Below are 16,890 nucleotides of genomic sequence, written 5' to 3'. Positions count from 1 at the left end.
TTGCTTTACTTAAAGAAAAAAAACAACACTGCAATGTTTCCTTTCATAATTCAAAGACTCTTTTAGTAGTGTGAATGTACTTCCTAATGTATGTTTTATAAATCCAGATGTTTACTTTTATTAAAGCATACCACATCTGCAATATACAAAAAAACCCAACACAAGCTCTCATATTTTACTCTTAAATGATTTCTTTCCCTCCCCTTCCCCGAACCCCAAATTTTCTGGATTACATATGGGATTTTTTTCCTCCTCCTCATAATTTCCTCCTTCGGGCTACCATAGTTGTCAACATAGCAGGAACAGTTCTGAGGACTTGGTAAAAAAACAGTTGAAAAGACATAAATTACCCTGTTTGCTGTAAGTTCATTCATTCAACAAGTTATTTATTATGCCTATTGTGGGCACAATGGGAACTTGCAGTGGGGATGCAAAAAAAAAATTTTTTAAGACACAATTGGTCTCTGCCCTTAATAAATTTAGAGACTAGCTGGGAGGACAAGGCATCTGGGTGTGAAATGCTTAAATTACAATGCCAGACACTGAATGATTGGGCAACAAAATAAGCAGGAGAGACAATAACTGCTTTTGGAGTTAAAAGACCAGGAAGGATCACTGTGGCCTTTAATGACCAAAGAAAGCTTCTTGGATCAGGAAGAATTTAAACTGGTCCTAAAGGTAGGTTAAGATTTGTATTGGTAGAGAAGGGTTGGGGGGCGGGTGTACTGAACAATGGGCATAGCATGAATAAAGGCACGGAAATAGAAAAACATGAATGCTTGAGGGACAGTGAAAAGGCTTGCCAGATGAAATGAATGGAAGAGTTTTTAAGAAATGTCTGTATTTCTTCTAACCCAGAGAAGCTCTGCATGAGAGAAATCATGCTATTGGGATATCCATAGGGTTCACTCTCTGATTACTTTATCTCACCTTCCAACTACTCCCAAATTAATTTTAAGAAAATATGATAACTAATATTATAAAGTTTTTATATTATATGAGCATCTTTTTCTCAGACCTTTTTATAAACATTGCAAATTATATTGTTAACAATACCATTCAGACAAATGGATAGCTCCATTAAGTAAAACATTTTTAAATGTCTTTTTATAGAAATACACAATACACACAAGGCCACAATTATGTTGGTGCTTCTCACCAATAGAAAATGATGTCATTATGATAAATAATTATTTGTCCCTAACAAAATTAAACAAAGCAAAAAAAAACACAAATAGCTAAAGACATCATTTTGGGGGGCATCTGTCTTACTTTAGGCATCAATATACTTATTGTTTTCTGGAGAGTGTGTTTTAACCTCCTTTTATACTTCAAGTATAATTGTATGCTGTGTAATTTGATGTCTAAAGGTCTGAATGCTTCTGACAGCTAAAGTACAGCTCTGTTTGTTGTGGCTTGAGGTACACCGGAGGTTAAGCAAATGCAAGGTAAGAAATCCCACCATAACCACATGCTTTTAAGTTTATTATTAGAATGATACTATGGGTAACACTAAAGCTCTGTGTGTTGGAGGGGGCTGCTGAGTGAAAATAACTAATCTTGCTTTCTGATGGGATGTTGCTTGGAACAAGTTAAAACCATGATATTTATCATTTCCATTTTAAGTAGTAAATTAGCTACCCAACCTGTAAATCTTCAATTTATGAAACCCATAAACTAATTCAAGATGAAGAAAAGAATCTTATTATTTAAATCACCTATATCTGGCTGGTTGTACTGACAAAACTCCTTATAATATAATAGTGATAATAGTTTATATTTATACAGTGTTTTAAAATTTGCAAAGAACTTTTACAAGTGTTATTTTACTTGATCCTCACAACAATTCGGGGAGCTAGATGCTATTATTCTAACCATTTTACAGATGATGCAAGAGAAACAGGCCAAGGTTGAGTGACTAGTCAGGTACACACAGTTAGTCATTGTTTCAGATTCCATTTGAACTCAAGCCTTCTAAAGTCCAGATCTAGTGATCTGTCCTCTTCACCAATTAGCTGCCTGGGTAACATTGGGTAATATTGGCTGATGTTCATATAGAGCTTTAAGGTTCACAAAATGCTTTATATGCATCATCTCAGTTCACCCTCACCACTTGATGTATTGGTGAGGCTCAGAGAAAGATACAGAGTGACCTGGACACAGAAATGCGAATAGTCAGTAAAAAATGTTAGAATTTAACCTGAGTCTTTAAAGACTGCAAGTACAGCATATTTTGCATTAAGCCATGCTATTTTCTGTTTTACAGAAGAACACTTTATCATTTTATAAGAAGATTTTAGGTCTAAATGATCATGAAATCTTCAGGCAATGGGAATTTAAAAAACTCTTGGGCCACAAAGATTATATTAAAACAGCAAGAGAAAGGGCAAACTATTTATCTGCAAACACTATAAAAAAGATCATGAGAATTTGCTCTTCACCAAAAATGAGCAAGAAAGTAAGCTAAGCAAGGAAAAAAGTATATTTTATAACAAATATGTCTGAAATTGTAAATGCCCAAATAAGTGCTTATCAGAATGTTCATAATACCTAAACAATGCCCTCTTGAAACTTTCAGGTACTAATATGAAATTCTCTATTTAGTTTTTTTAAGTCTTCACAACTTGGTCCCAAACCTAACTTTCCATTCTTTTCTTACACCTTCTTCCTTTCCACATAGTCTTTCCAATCATTCCATTGGTACTGCCCTCCCAAATTCTGGGTCTTCTTTCTAGCTGGTACCCACTCTTAGAATGCTTTTACTCCTCATTTCTACCTCTTGGCTTCATGGGTTTCCTTCAAGACTCAGCCCAAATCCCCTCTTCCATCTTTTCCAGTCTTCCCCACTACTAGTGTCATCAGCTCTTTCTAACTCTTGCTGCTGGGCTTTGTTGGAAATATATAGAAATACTGATGATTTACGTGCATTTATTTTGTATCCTGCAACTTTGCTAAAGTTATTAATTATATCAACTACTTTTTTAGTTGATTTTCCAGGATTCTCCAAGTATACTATCATATTGTCTGCAAAATGATAGTTTAGTTTCCTCATTGACTACTTTAATTCCTTCAATTTCTTTTTTCTTTTCTAAATGCTACTGCTAGGACTTCTAGTACAATAGAAAATAATAGTAGTGATAATGGGCATCCTTGCTTCACTCCTGATCTTACAGGGAGGGCTTCTAACTTATCCGTATTGTCAATGATACTTGCTAATGGTTTTAAATAAATGATACTTATTATTTTAAGGAAAGGCCCTTTTATTCCTTTGCTTTCTAGTGTTTTTAATAGGAATGAGTGTTGTATTTTGTCAAAGGCTTTTTCTACATCTGTTGAGATAACCATGTGTTTTCTGTTAGTTTGATTATTGATTTGGTCAGTTATGCTGATAATTTTCCTAATATTTTTCTTTTCTTTTTTAAACCCTTAACTTCTGTCTTAGAATCGATACTAAAAATCAATTCCAGGGTAGAAGTAAGTTAAGGGCTAGGCAAATGGGATTAAGTGACTTGTGTCTGAGGCCAGATTTCAATCTAGGAACCTCCGTCTCCAGACCAGGCATTCTATCCAATGAGCCACTTAGTTGCCCCACTAGGCATTTATTTTCCAAATCCATCTTTATAGTCTGAAATGTTTACATTCAGTTGATAGCAATAAGGAAAACACTACCTTTAGTCCCTAAACCTTTAAGTTTCTTGCCCAGATTTTCATATGTCATACTCAACTCTCAGTCTCACAACAATTCTGTCAATCAGTCAATAAGTATTTATTAAAATGTTGTTATGTGAGAGCCCTTTCTAGGTCCTGATGATACAAATGCATAAATGAAACAATCCCTACTCACAAGAGTTTACATTTTAACAAGCTATATACTCTTCTCTGATCAAGTTTGGTCAGATATGACACATGAATTACTTCCCAAGAGTACCACAGTAAAAGAAGGGGAGTATTTTATGACAGGCAAAATGATAAGTACTTTACAATTGTTATGCCATTTGATCTTCACAACAACTATGGGCAATAGGTGCTACCATTTTGGAGTTGAGGAAATGTTATGCCCAAGGTCACACAGCTAGGAAGTATCTGAAGCTCCATTTTAACTCAGATCTTCCCAACTCCAAGCCCAATTCTCTATCCTAAAAAGAAAATGCTATATTTGGTCTTAAATACAATTCTCAAATGGTCATTCCATGATATCAATGCTCTTAACCCTCTTTACTTCCCCCACCTCCCTAACCTTAATAAGTAGATTACAGTCATTTCATCACACTGTTTAGTACTAAGGATGGTCCTCTTGTTCTTTTACCTGGCTTCTGGAGTGTAAAAAAGAAGGAAAGAAAGAAACATATAGGTAGCATTTCCTATGTGTCAGGACTCTGCTAAGCAGTTGTTTTTTTTTTCCTATTTTTTTTTCCTATTGAGGAAGGAGCAAGGGTGGAAAGAGGACTAGAAAATATGCCATTTCAGGACTGATACAACTGAATATATTTAGCTTGTAGAAAGGAAGCCTCATTGAGGACTATCATGATGATATTTTGTTGTTATTCCGTCATTTCAGTCATGCCTGACTCTTTAAGATCCTATTTGGGTTGTTGTTTTTCTTTCTTTCTTTTTTTTTTTTTTTGACAAAGATACTACAGTGGTTTTGCCATTTCCTTCTCAAACTTGTTTTACATATAAGGAAAGTGAAGTAAATAGTTTTAAATGACTTGCCCAGGTCACATAGCTAGTAAATGTCTGAGGCCAGACTATAATGATAGCCAACTTCAAGTACACAAAGGGTTATTAATGGGAAGATGGATCAGACTTCCTCTGCTTGTCTTCAGAGGTCAGAACCAGGAACAACATAAAGGAGAGAAAGGGAAAATTTGCATGGCTGGGTTTTTGCTGGATATAGGGAAAAAAACTTCCCAGAACTAAAGTTGCCCCCAAAATGAGCTACTGCAAAAGAATTTCCCTTTACTGATAGTCTTTAATCAAAGACTGAGTCAATCAATCAACAAGCATCTATTAAGTGCCAACTATGTGCCAAACACTTTAATTGGTGCTAGATTTATAAATGTGTGAAAGAAAAAATGTAAAGGAAAATAAAGAAAGAAGCCTTCCTCTCAAAGAGGATGCATTATATCAGGAGAGACAACCGGAAGCAACTGTTGGAATACTGAAGGCTTTCCAATTCCACTATGGGCTGGACTAGGTGACCTCTGAAACTTCTTCGAGTTCTGAGATTCTGTCAAAGCATTTGACATGCCATAGTACACCGGTTAAAATTCCGATTGTTATTATAGAAAAACAATGGCAAATAAAATCGAAGGGAGTTGTTAAAAACACTTCATAAATTAAACTATTTTCAAGCATCCTCAAGCACTTCAACAGAATACATTTACATACCCCCAGTTGGTACAGTAATCACAGATCAGTCGTCCCCTTATTATAACAAGTGTCCTAGGGGCCTCCACTAAACAACAGTTTGAACCACTGAGCTGTTAGTCTAGTTTCCCTAGTGCATATGTAGAAGTAATAAGATGACATTTTTTTAAAATAGTTGATCATACAGACTTTTCTACTAAACATAGACAAATCTTTGATTTTTGCTGTTATTTGTAAAGGAACTACTAGAAGGTCACATGAAATTGGGAATGGGGTAATTGAGTAGGGTCTAACCCATTGGTATAGAGACTTTCCAGTGTGAGAAGTTCCTTTACTCAGCCAGATCAACTAATGGTGTCTCACAGAACTTTCTGCATGTACTGACAGGTTAAGCAATTTGGCCAAGATCACATAGCCAGTATCCATTAGAGGAAGAACTTGGACTCGGGTCTTTTTGACTTAAAGAGGCTAGCCCTGCATCCTCACATTTCTTCTTGATCCCACTAGTTAGAGCTTTCTCTCTTCTCAAATAAATATGCATATAGTTATCTGTTTATATTATAAATTCTGAAAGTTAGGAACTATTTTTTGTTCTTTGTTTCTTCAGAGCCCTGCCTAATGCTCTTTATCCCTAGTAAATGGACTTAGTAAATGCTTATTACATTGGATTGGATTGGGTAAGTAAAAGGCATAACTTTATCCGTAAAATGGGCACAATTATACTACCTGACCTATATCCCAGTATTATGGTGGTGGTTAAATAGAAACATATATGTAAAATGCTTAGGGAACCTTAAAGCAATATATCAGTGTTGGTGAATTATGCCTTACTCTAGAACAATACTGGGAAAGATTAGATATTTGCTGTTGGACCCTGAACCATCTGTAACTACTAGGTTGTCTTATTGTGAGCTAGTCACTTCAGCAAACAAAATTGGTACCATTTGACATTAGCTAAAAGGACAATGGCACAGTTGGCTTGACATACACAATTCTAAAATGGGTATCCCATAATACCAATGATGTTAACTTTCTTTGTTTCCTCCAACTCCCTAACCATAATAAGTAGGCAGGGTCATTTCATCACACTGTTTAGTACCAACATGGTCCTCTTACTCTGTTACCTGGCTTCTGTGGTGTAAAAGGGAAGGAAAAGAAGAAGAATATAGGTAGCACTTCCTATGTGCCAGGCCTATGCTAAATAAATATTGGAGTTTTTTGGTAAATATTACCTCACCTGATCCTCACAACAACCCTTCAAGGTAGGTACTGATATAATCCCCATTTTAAATTAGAGGAAATGGAGACAAACAGAAGTTAAGTGACTTGTCCAGGGTCATATAGTGAGTAAGTTAAACCTGAATTTGAACTTAAGTCTTCCTGATTTCACAACCAGTGCTCTCTCTACTGGACTGATCATCAGAGAAGATGGGTTTAAATTTCAGCTCTGCTGCTTACTACCCGTGTGCCTTTACATGAATGTCTCTTCTTGGTTGGATTATATGATCACTGAAGTACTTTCCAGGACTAAATCCCAAGCTACTTATTTTTAATACTCAGAAAGTCATCTAACTTTATCTGCTTCCTTAAGATTTATTTTTTAAAGTAACAATCCTATTCACATAATGGTTTATGGTTTGCATTGGTATTTTCTTCTTTTTTTTGCATGGGTATTTTCTTTATAAAAGTCCTGTGAAGTGAGCAGAGCAAATATTCTCATTTTACAGATGAGAATAACTGAATTTCAGAGAAGTTTTGGAGCATTCCTGAGGATTGCAGTTAGGAGGCATCTAATACAAGATTCAAATCTAGGATCTGTCATTAAACACCCATGCCTCTTCCACCTTACCAATTCTGCCTCATAATGGAGCTCTTCTTTGCCCTAATAGACTTACAGTGATATTTATTCAAAAGCAATAAAACTCTGGCCTAGAAAAAAAATCTAGCCCACGAGTAAATAGGCCAGTAGGCTACTACATTAATTTGAACAATATTATTCCAGCAAGAAAGGGAAAAATAAAAACTTTGCCCTTGTATTTATTTAGGCAGTTAAAACAGTGGAAAAAAGAATAGTGAGAAAATGGTCCATTCTTGTCAAGCCAATGGGAGCATTTGCTTTAAAACATTGTCCTAGGCGTCTGAAAAACTCAGCTAATAAGATAAAAGGCTCAATCAAGGAGGCTTTCATTTGATTAGGTCTCTTGTCAGGAGAGCCTAACCTAAAAACATCCAGAACAGTATCAGAGGAGAGACAGCATGTCATAAACAACTGGCCATTATTGTTCTTGATAATAATGCTTCCTATCCATTTGTAACTACAATTGGCAAAGGTTGGGGTTTTTTTTAACTTTCTATTCTGCTTACTTAGGTATATGTCCTATATCTTAAAAAATGTCAAATAAGCACTACATCGATAGGAAATGTGTGTTATCTTAATTATATCCATTTAATTAATCATAATTCCTTTGAAATAAATTTCCATTAAAAGCCGTAATGTTGGAAAGCAGCAAATGACATCAAGATCAATAATTCAGAAAACACTTAGGCAGATACTATACAATGTTGGTGTTAATTGTGGAGATTTCAACGTAAGCCTTTTAGAAAAGGGAGAGCAAATAAATTTTTGATCTTATAAAAAAAATCCATTGTTCTTTGGAAAATCAGAGTTTCTATTAACCTTCACATTAAAGAAGTCTAAAACTGCATAGTTCTTCACCAAACTGGGATTTTCTATTTGGAAACATATAGAAAATATTTTCAATCAATTCATAAGTTAAAAAACAGGAAAATAATGCATGACTTACTTCTGGACACCCTCACAAGTTCTGCCACATTGAAGACTCCAGATTTTACAAAACTATCCTCAAGGTACCCTGAAAAAGAATATTGTAAACCATTAATATTTGAAAAAAAAACTAATGGAAAGGCTTAGATACCTCTTAAAGCCACAGAAAAAGGAATGGTTAGGACAATAACAGAAAATACCTTCAGCAACAATCCAAATTCTTGTGGATATAAAGGCAGTTTGTTCAGATAAATTTGTATTTAACATTTAAGTAATCACATTTTAAAGTATATCACTAGCTTACCCCTTCTATTCTTCTGCAACTCTTTTTCTTCTTGGAGTAGTACTTCTATTCTGGCAAATATTGGTGAATCCAGTGGCAACATAATCCCCACTCCAACCCCGATGTGTGAGACATTCAATCACATCCCAATTCTACCCCTGGGACAAGTTCAGAGGGTCCCCAAAAGGTTTATCATAGTCCAGAGTTTACCCATGAGGATTCAGATCTTACCAAAGTACTGGTTAGATAAGTTATAGGGCTCTGATTTTTTTATTTAGGGGGATCTTATAGGAAGAGCTCAGAGAATAAAAACCTGGTTTAAGCTGCAAGAGCTTCTTAGAGACTTGAAGCTACTTAAAGAGTCTTCAGAAAATTGATGAAACAAAGATTCCAATAGCTAGTGAGGAGAAAGAATTAGCAGCATCAAGCTTGGGATAGATGTTAGAAATATCTGCCCAGGATGGCTCAATAGGTTATATCAGTCGAACAGTGGACACTGAAATGGAGAGTATCTAATGTCCAGGTAATTCTCTTTCAACCACTTTTTTCAAAAGGAAAATAGTCAAACTGTCTTTGAACTCTATAAAGATTTCTTTAAAATTCACTGTACTATTCAATTATCACTAACCTCTCTCAGCCCTAGTTTCCTCTTCTGTAAAATGAGGCTAATAGTGGCACCTACCTCATAGAGTTGTTCTGAAGTAAGGCATATATATATATATATATAAATATATAAATGTAAATTCGTATGTATGCATATATATGCATATATATAAAAAGCACTTTGTAAAATACAAAGCACTCTATCAATGTTTGCTGTGATCATATGTATATCTGGGAATTACCTATATATCAATGAAATTGTAGATTCATTCCCTATTCCTATATAAATGAGCCACATAGCTTTTACAGCACAAACTCTATGAGTTTAAGGGCTTATGTGTATGTGTTTGTGTGTGTGTAAGGAATTAGATGAAGCTTGATGCGTTTTTACAGTATTTAAGAGTTTCAAAGTAAAACAGTGTTCTGCTATAGGGAATTAAACGTATTATCTATATTACTTAGATGAGAAACTGAGGTTAAGAGACTTGTCATAGGTCATATAATTAGTGCAAGAACCAGGGTTTGGACTCAGGTCCTCCCAATGCTGTTTCTGCCTCTCAAATGTTACACCATCTTCAGGTAAGGCTTACTATAGGCAGATATTAACCTGTTACTTCTAGAAAACAGCTGCATCAGAAGCAAACTGGTAATATGAGGATAAATGACACAATCTGATACAGTTCAAAGAACCATGGACCATGAGTTGGGAGAGCTACCTGAATTAGAACCAGTTCTGCCACTAGTGGGATGCTGTAAACTAGTCAATTCATTTCTCTGGACCTCGTTTCCCTCATCTATAAAATGAAGGTGTTTAGGCTTGATGATTATTTTTCCCTGAGAGGAATGAATCCATATGGCAGGAACTTCTGGAATTTCATTCCTCAACTCCTTAAAACTTATTAAGAACATACTCACTCTCCCCCATTCCACTCACAGAGTTCCTATTCTTCATTAAGGCCTCTTAATCCCTTTCTCTTATGGTTCCTGCCTTCCTTCCAGAAATCAACTCCTTTTTCTCTTACATCTTTAATATTTCCCTGCCTTCCTTCCAGAAATCAACTCCTTTTTCTCTTACATCTTTAATATTTCCCTCTCTACTGGCTTCTCCTCCTACTCCTCTAATTGTTTTTCCCAATATCTCAGGGGTAGGTGTTCCCCATATTTTGTCCTTAGCCCTCTCCTCTTTTATCTCTATACACTCATTCTTAGTGAGCATTCATTACCTGGCCTTCTGTATAGATGACTCCAAAATTTGTACTTCCAGACTTGACCTTTCATCTGATCCTCACAATGACATCTCCAACAGCATATAGTCCATTTCCACATGGATGTCCCATTGCTACTTCAAACTCAATGCAATTAAAACTGAATTCATTACTTCTATAGCTAAACCTGTTCTTCCTTTTAATTTCAGTATTTCTCAGGAGTACTACCATTCATGCAGAACTTCACATTAGAAGTCTTGAAATTACCTTTGGCTTTTTCTGCTCCCTCACCTCTCATAGAGAGTTGACTATTAAGTCCATTGATTTTCCCTTTGCAATAGCTCCTGCATCCTTCTCCTTTTTTCTGTTTCAATTTTTACTACCCTAGTAACATTCTCCTACTGTTTTTATTGCAATAACCTTCTAATATTGGTCTTCCTACCTCTCCTCTCTATACCTCCAATTTATCACCTTTACCATATTCAATATCCCTTATATATAGATTTGATTAATCAAATTAAAATTTAGTGCTCTGGATTTTGTCTCTTCCATAATCTGATGTCACTTTATCCCTTAACTCCTGCTACTCCTCATTCTTCATTGAAGTCAAACTTCTTTGTTTCCTGAACATACCTTTTGCTTTCTTATCCCTATGCTTTAATCCATGTTATTCTTCATTCCTGGGATGTTTTCCCTCAACCAGGCTCAAAGAAACCCTTTAGACTCTAATTGTTTTAGCTCTAATTGTTGGAAATTTGACTTACAACAAAACTTTCTAAGCCTAATTTAAATATTGCCTCTTCAAAGAATCTTCCTTGATGCTCCAAGTCACCTTTTCATATTTTATCAGACTTTCATGGATCTTTGTTCAGAACTTTATTTTTTATGTATAATACCTCATTCCCCACAACTAAGCTATAAGTTCCTGGAGGAAGCCTATACTTTATCTAAACTTTATGTGTACAAATAGTAGGAATTCGATGGATAAATTTTTGTTGCACTGAAATGAAATGAATAATATCTAAAGTCCTTTCTAATTCTAACATTCCAAAACTGGAAGATGTAAAACTACTTTAAGAAATTTTTACTTGTGGGACAACTAATTTTTATAATATTCCTATAAATTGAACAAATATTTTCTAATATGTCTAGCACTGTGTTAGGAACAATAAGAATAAAAAAGTATAGAAATCATTCAATTTGAGGAATTATGTGCTCTGGATGATTTAATTCTCAGGAAACCAAATTTCTTTTTTTTTTAATTTGTTTCAACTAAAAGAGATTTCATATTTTCCTGCCTCGATAAAAACATCCTGATCATAGGGATTTTGACTTTAAATGATCACTCTATTGTGAATATTAAAAATATGGAAATAGGTTTTGAACAATGATATATGTTTAACCCAGTGGAATTGTTTGTCAGCTCAGGAAGTGGGGCGGGAAGAGGGGAGGGAAAGAACATGAATCATAAAACCATGGGAAAATATTCTAAATAAATAATTTTTTAAAAAAGAATGCTTTAGAAACTAAAAATGTTTCTCTATTTCTCTTCATGTTCTCCTATTTCTCAGAAAATCAAAACATTTAAAGTACTCTATATTTTACATTTTTCATAAATTTTGTTTAAATAAAAACTAAAGCATCCTTTCCTTAAGTTGTTTTCTTGCCTTCAATAGAATAATCAGCTTTGCTGTTTATTATAGGACCATGTAAGTTTAAAGACAGCAGAGACTGTAAACATTATTTAAGTCAGCTCCTAACCTATGAAAATAAACTAGCTGACTTAAATAATGTCACGAAGGTTGTTAGTTGTAGAACTAGGAAACATTTCTTGACTATTACTACAGTGGTCTTTGAAATAAAATGTGTTACCAAATTGTCCTTTGACTTCATAATATCACTAAAAACCCTCTTAATGCATCATCAGTAACTTTTCTGCCAATTTTAATTTTTATATTACTCATTCAGCAACACTGTCATCTTCTGAACTTTGAAAATATTGTTGATAAATATTGTTTTTTGAAATGATGTATCATTATCAGCACAATTAAGGCATTGCTACGTGGTTATTTTATTCTAAATTCACTTTCATATCAGATATAAGAAGCATTAATCTACTTAGTATGACATTCAGAGCCTTCTATATTTTGGCAGCAACCAACTTTACAACCTTATCTCTCCTCGTTCCCATCTATTAGACAATTAAATGTAGGAAACTTGCATTACTTAAATTCCACAATATGCCCTGTCTTCTCCATACTCTGTTCATTCTGATATCTTATTCTGGAAGATCCTCTCACTCTCTCCACCTAGCCATCCTTCAAAGTATAATTAAAATGCCACTTTTTACCTTTCAAGGTTACTTTGATCAGAAGTGAGTTTCTCCCCTGGACACCTATATCACTTTTGTTTGTACCATTTATATTCCTTTATTAAATGACTTGTAGTATGTTTATGTATCTCCTTAACGCACAGTAATCAGAATGTTAGCACTGGTTAACTGGTTAACCTAACAGGTTATCTTGTTCACAAGAGCCTAATTTCATTGACGAAAAAACTGAAACTAAGAATGTTAAAGTAGTTTGCCCAATGTCATGAAATTAGTTGTGGGGAGAAATAAAACTAATAGAACAACAGAATCACAGCAAATGAATGTGATAGGTTTTGGAGAAATGACAGCTGGACACCAAGGTGAATGAAGTTCACAGCTGTCCACCAATGTGAGTCAGGCTAAAAGAGTGCTTTAGAATGTACACCTGTTAGTAATGAGTAGCTGTGTTTGGAAGCCAGGTCTAGGTGTCTCAGAATGAGCATGTTGGGAGTAGAATACAGTGTATATAGATGATAGGTTGTGGGATTGGGATTACTGGGTTGTAATGACTCCTGGTATGAATTAGGGAAAGTGATGAGTTAGTAATACAACTGTGTACAAGCTAAGGAAGTATGAGTCATTGCATGAGTTGGAGTAGGGAGCAAGTACTTGGGTGTGAATCCCTGGACAGATGGAGGGCACATTTTAGGCCTTCAGGGGAAAATGCCTTCTAGAGAAAAACTCCCATTAGAGAGCACAGGGAGTATGAGAATTAAGGCATCACACAAAGGCAGCTGCCCCCAGCCTACAACCAGTTGGCAGGATTGAGTGTGCACTGGGTCTGATTGCCAAACCCCACAGAGAGGTTTTAGTGTCTAGGGACTATGATGACAAGCTCTGGCATATATAATATCTGATTGGCAAAGTTATGATCCTTCAGTAGTCTCCACATGGGAAAAAAGAGTACTTGGAACATGGCAAAGAAGCCCAGAGCTGTAGTGCCTAAGTGTGAGTATGAGCAGGTCAGTGACAGAAGAGACTTCAAAGGTCCCTTAGTATCTAGCTGGCATCTTAAACAGAATCAATTCTACAAACCTTCCAACACATGTTTATGTAGCCCTTGAATGAATATGTACCTCTAGTAAGGTAGAGTTCACTACCTCATAAACCACTGCCATCTTTCTTACTTTCTTGTTTTCTTTAAATCAAGTCTAAGTCAACTTCTCTAAAACTTCCCTCATTTTACTTAATTCTGTCCTCTGAAGCCAAGGCTAAGAAGTCTACTCATATCTCTTCTCTTCCATGAGTTCCCTTTTCCAAGCTAAACATTCTCAATTCCTTCAACTAAGCCATTTTACCACCCTGGTTGCTTTCCTCTGGTCTCAGTTTAAGCACATCTGTCAAAAAGATGGAAAAATATGAAATGTTAGCTAAGATGTCAAACTGAGAAAAACAATATTTGAGAGTTAGCAGCCTGGGGTGGGGGTGGGGATGTCTAGGATAAAACTGTGATAGCTAATGGGATTTCCAATGGAGAACACAAACAAATGAAGGATGAAGGACTGATAAAATGGAATGTTAGTAGAAGGTTCATACAATAAAAGAATCATGTGATTTTAGATTTCAAATGGGGATCATCTAGTTCAAAACCTTCATTTTACTTATGAGGTTCTTAAGGCCCAGAAAAGTTGGGAATTGTTCAGTCATAGAACTTTGTGGGAAATAGGACAAAGAATGGTATACCATCACCAAACTCACAGGTAGATAGGGTTTCCAGAAGTAAAGGGGGGGGTGGAGTGGAGATTTGTGCTGAACTAAAGAGAATTCAAAGAGAATGAACACTCAGCAAAAAGGTCTTCTCTGTGCTCTATTTTAGGAATAATGAAAGCAAGCTAAATAAAGCAGCTATTAAATTTTTAACTCATAAGTAAATCAGATTGCAGAGGATTAAGATGGCAAAGGGTAGTAAGAAAATTGAGGGTAAGCATGTTGATCATTAATTAGGTATTTGACCACAAAGAAGAAAAATAAGCCAGTAACGAGATGGGGATGTCGAAAAGTATTTTTTCCTCCAAAACAAGGAATATTTGAATAGTGGAAGGAATTCAAGACATGAAATATATGAAGACTGAATAGTCATTTAGAAAAAATAGAAAGATGCAAAAAGGAAATTCTCATCTGCTTCAAAGGCAAAATCTGAAGGCAATTTTTAAAACTTCCCCACACGTGCTAATAATTTACCCAAGAAAAAGTAGTGTTCAAAATACAAGAGACCTTTCCTGAAGCTCAACCTAATTTCTGAGAAAATGACATTTATTTTCTAATTTGTAATATATGACAACAATTTTCTAATTTGTAAGAACTTTTGTCTAAAAAGTCTGTTAAAATACTTACAAAAGAATTATAGAGAGTGATTATATCAAGTGATGGAAAGTTCCATATATTAAACCAGAATGCCTTAGAGAATCATTGGGTAATTCTGGTCCTTGAAGGAGAAGCTGGAGTAATACAAGCTTTGGCAAGTCCTACCAAGCTGCAAAGTCTTCGAGTATGGGCCCAGTGACAGACTGTTGTCTAAGAACCAGTCTAGGTAATTTTGGATAGGATCATTACCAGGTTGTCCAGAGGAAGATGAATTTTGGGGCCATAACAACTCATAACAACTCCCACCAATGAAATCAAAGAGTATAGGATTGCTAAAGTGTACCCAAATGTCTTACTCTCAAGGCTAAAGGGCCATTAAGAAATTAGGAGGTATTCACATAGTAAAATCACTCCTTCAACTCAAGGAAATGAAGCCATTGTTGAAAAAGAGCAGCCATTTATTAATTACATTGTAGTATTACACGAGTTTCAATTAGGGAAAAAAGAATGATTCTGTGTTCATCTGGAGCTATATTTATCTAAATGTACTTCCCAACCCCCCCCCCAAATTAGTAGGAAATTAAGACTTTTGCAAACTGTAAAAATCTCAAAGCCAGTTTAAATTATATTATTTATTTTATTTCTTTTTTCAATTTTTGCTATAACAAAAGCAATAGTAAATCAGTGTTCTGAATTTAACACAGTGTTTAACTTCTTTTGTAAACACTGACATGAGGACACAATGACATCTAACTGTTAATATCTCAAATTATAATCATCACCATTTGAATTTCAAATAACATTTACATAAAAAATCCAAGCCATGATTGATAACACTCACTTTTTAAAGGCTTCTATGCTTTATTTTAGGACTAATGAAAGCAAGTTATAGAAAGTAGCTATCAGATTTTAACTCCTGAAGGCAGGTAAACCACTATGATTCAAGTTTTTATAAACATTTTTGTAGCAAAAAAAAAAAAATCTTCCAGCAAATGTTATGGAAGGTATTTTCAGCAGCTAACACAGTGCATGGTACAAAGCAGGCATTTAATGGATTTTTTTGATTAATTTCCAATTGAATCATTTTAACTGTACATTTCTATAGTATCTACCAACATAACCTCTAAACACTGTGTTGCTGGGTAAGAGGCTGAAGAAGATGAAAAGTTAACCCAGAATCAAGACTTGGAAGGGATTTTAGTAACCACCTAGACTGAGCCACTTATTTTATAGCTGGAGAAACTAAGACCTAAGGAGGTTTTACCTAACACGAATTAATAGAAACAAGATTCGATCCTGCAATTTCTGACTATAGATTCCATTCTTTCTACTTCATCCCTCTACCTTATACTGACCCTATGCTATATGTAAATATACTTAAACACAAATACATATATATATGCATATATACATTAATTTTAAGTATATAAATTTATATATTTATATATATAATTTTATGTGTACATATGTATATATATGCATACAATAACACACACATACATATGAGAACACAAGCCTTATTCAGAAGCAGACATCTATACTGGTAGGAAGTTCTATTCCCTTTATCTCCTTTATTTAGGAACATGTCACTCACTTTTGACTCACCATAAGTAAGGCTTGTTCTGAATACTTCTTCTAGTAGTATAATATAAAAAACTGTCTAAAATAAGATTTTTCATAAGCACCGTCTTATTTCTCTCTTCAGCTCCCCAAGAGCCTGGTTTAAAGCAGGGCATTGCATATAGTGGCACTAAGTAATTGGCTGTTGAATGATGCATAAATGAATGAATGAATTCTGCCATCCATCATTCATCCTCACAATCTCCTATGGCTGCTCTTGTGACAACATGGCTGGTGGTTACCCAGGAATCCAAACTGCCTGTAATCACGAAAGCTGTTTGAAAAGTAATTTAAGTGTGGTTTGCGTGGACCTCTGAATGTACTCTCCCCAGAAGCTTTACTATAATCA

The 16,890-nt window shown here is 35.0% G+C and overlaps 1 protein-coding gene across 9 annotated transcripts in view; it reads right to left on the bottom strand.

Moving 5' to 3' along the window:
- NFIB (nuclear factor I B) overlaps window positions 1-16,890 on the bottom strand; it is a 547,931-nt gene that overhangs the window by 70,577 nt on the left and 460,464 nt on the right. For all 9 annotated transcript variants that reach the window (XM_044685408.1, XM_044685416.1, XM_044685441.1 and 6 more), the window contains one exon: window positions 8,175-8,243. In XM_044685408.1, the coding sequence (XP_044541343.1) occupies window positions 8,175-8,243 (69 nt within the window). The remainder of the gene's footprint in view (window positions 1-8,174; window positions 8,244-16,890) is intronic.

Source organism: Gracilinanus agilis, chromosome 1 (assembly GCF_016433145.1).
Source record: "Gracilinanus agilis isolate LMUSP501 chromosome 1, AgileGrace, whole genome shotgun sequence".
Classification (NCBI taxonomy): domain Eukaryota; kingdom Metazoa; phylum Chordata; class Mammalia; order Didelphimorphia; family Didelphidae; genus Gracilinanus; species Gracilinanus agilis.
This window is presented reverse-complemented; position numbering and strand designations above follow the sequence as displayed.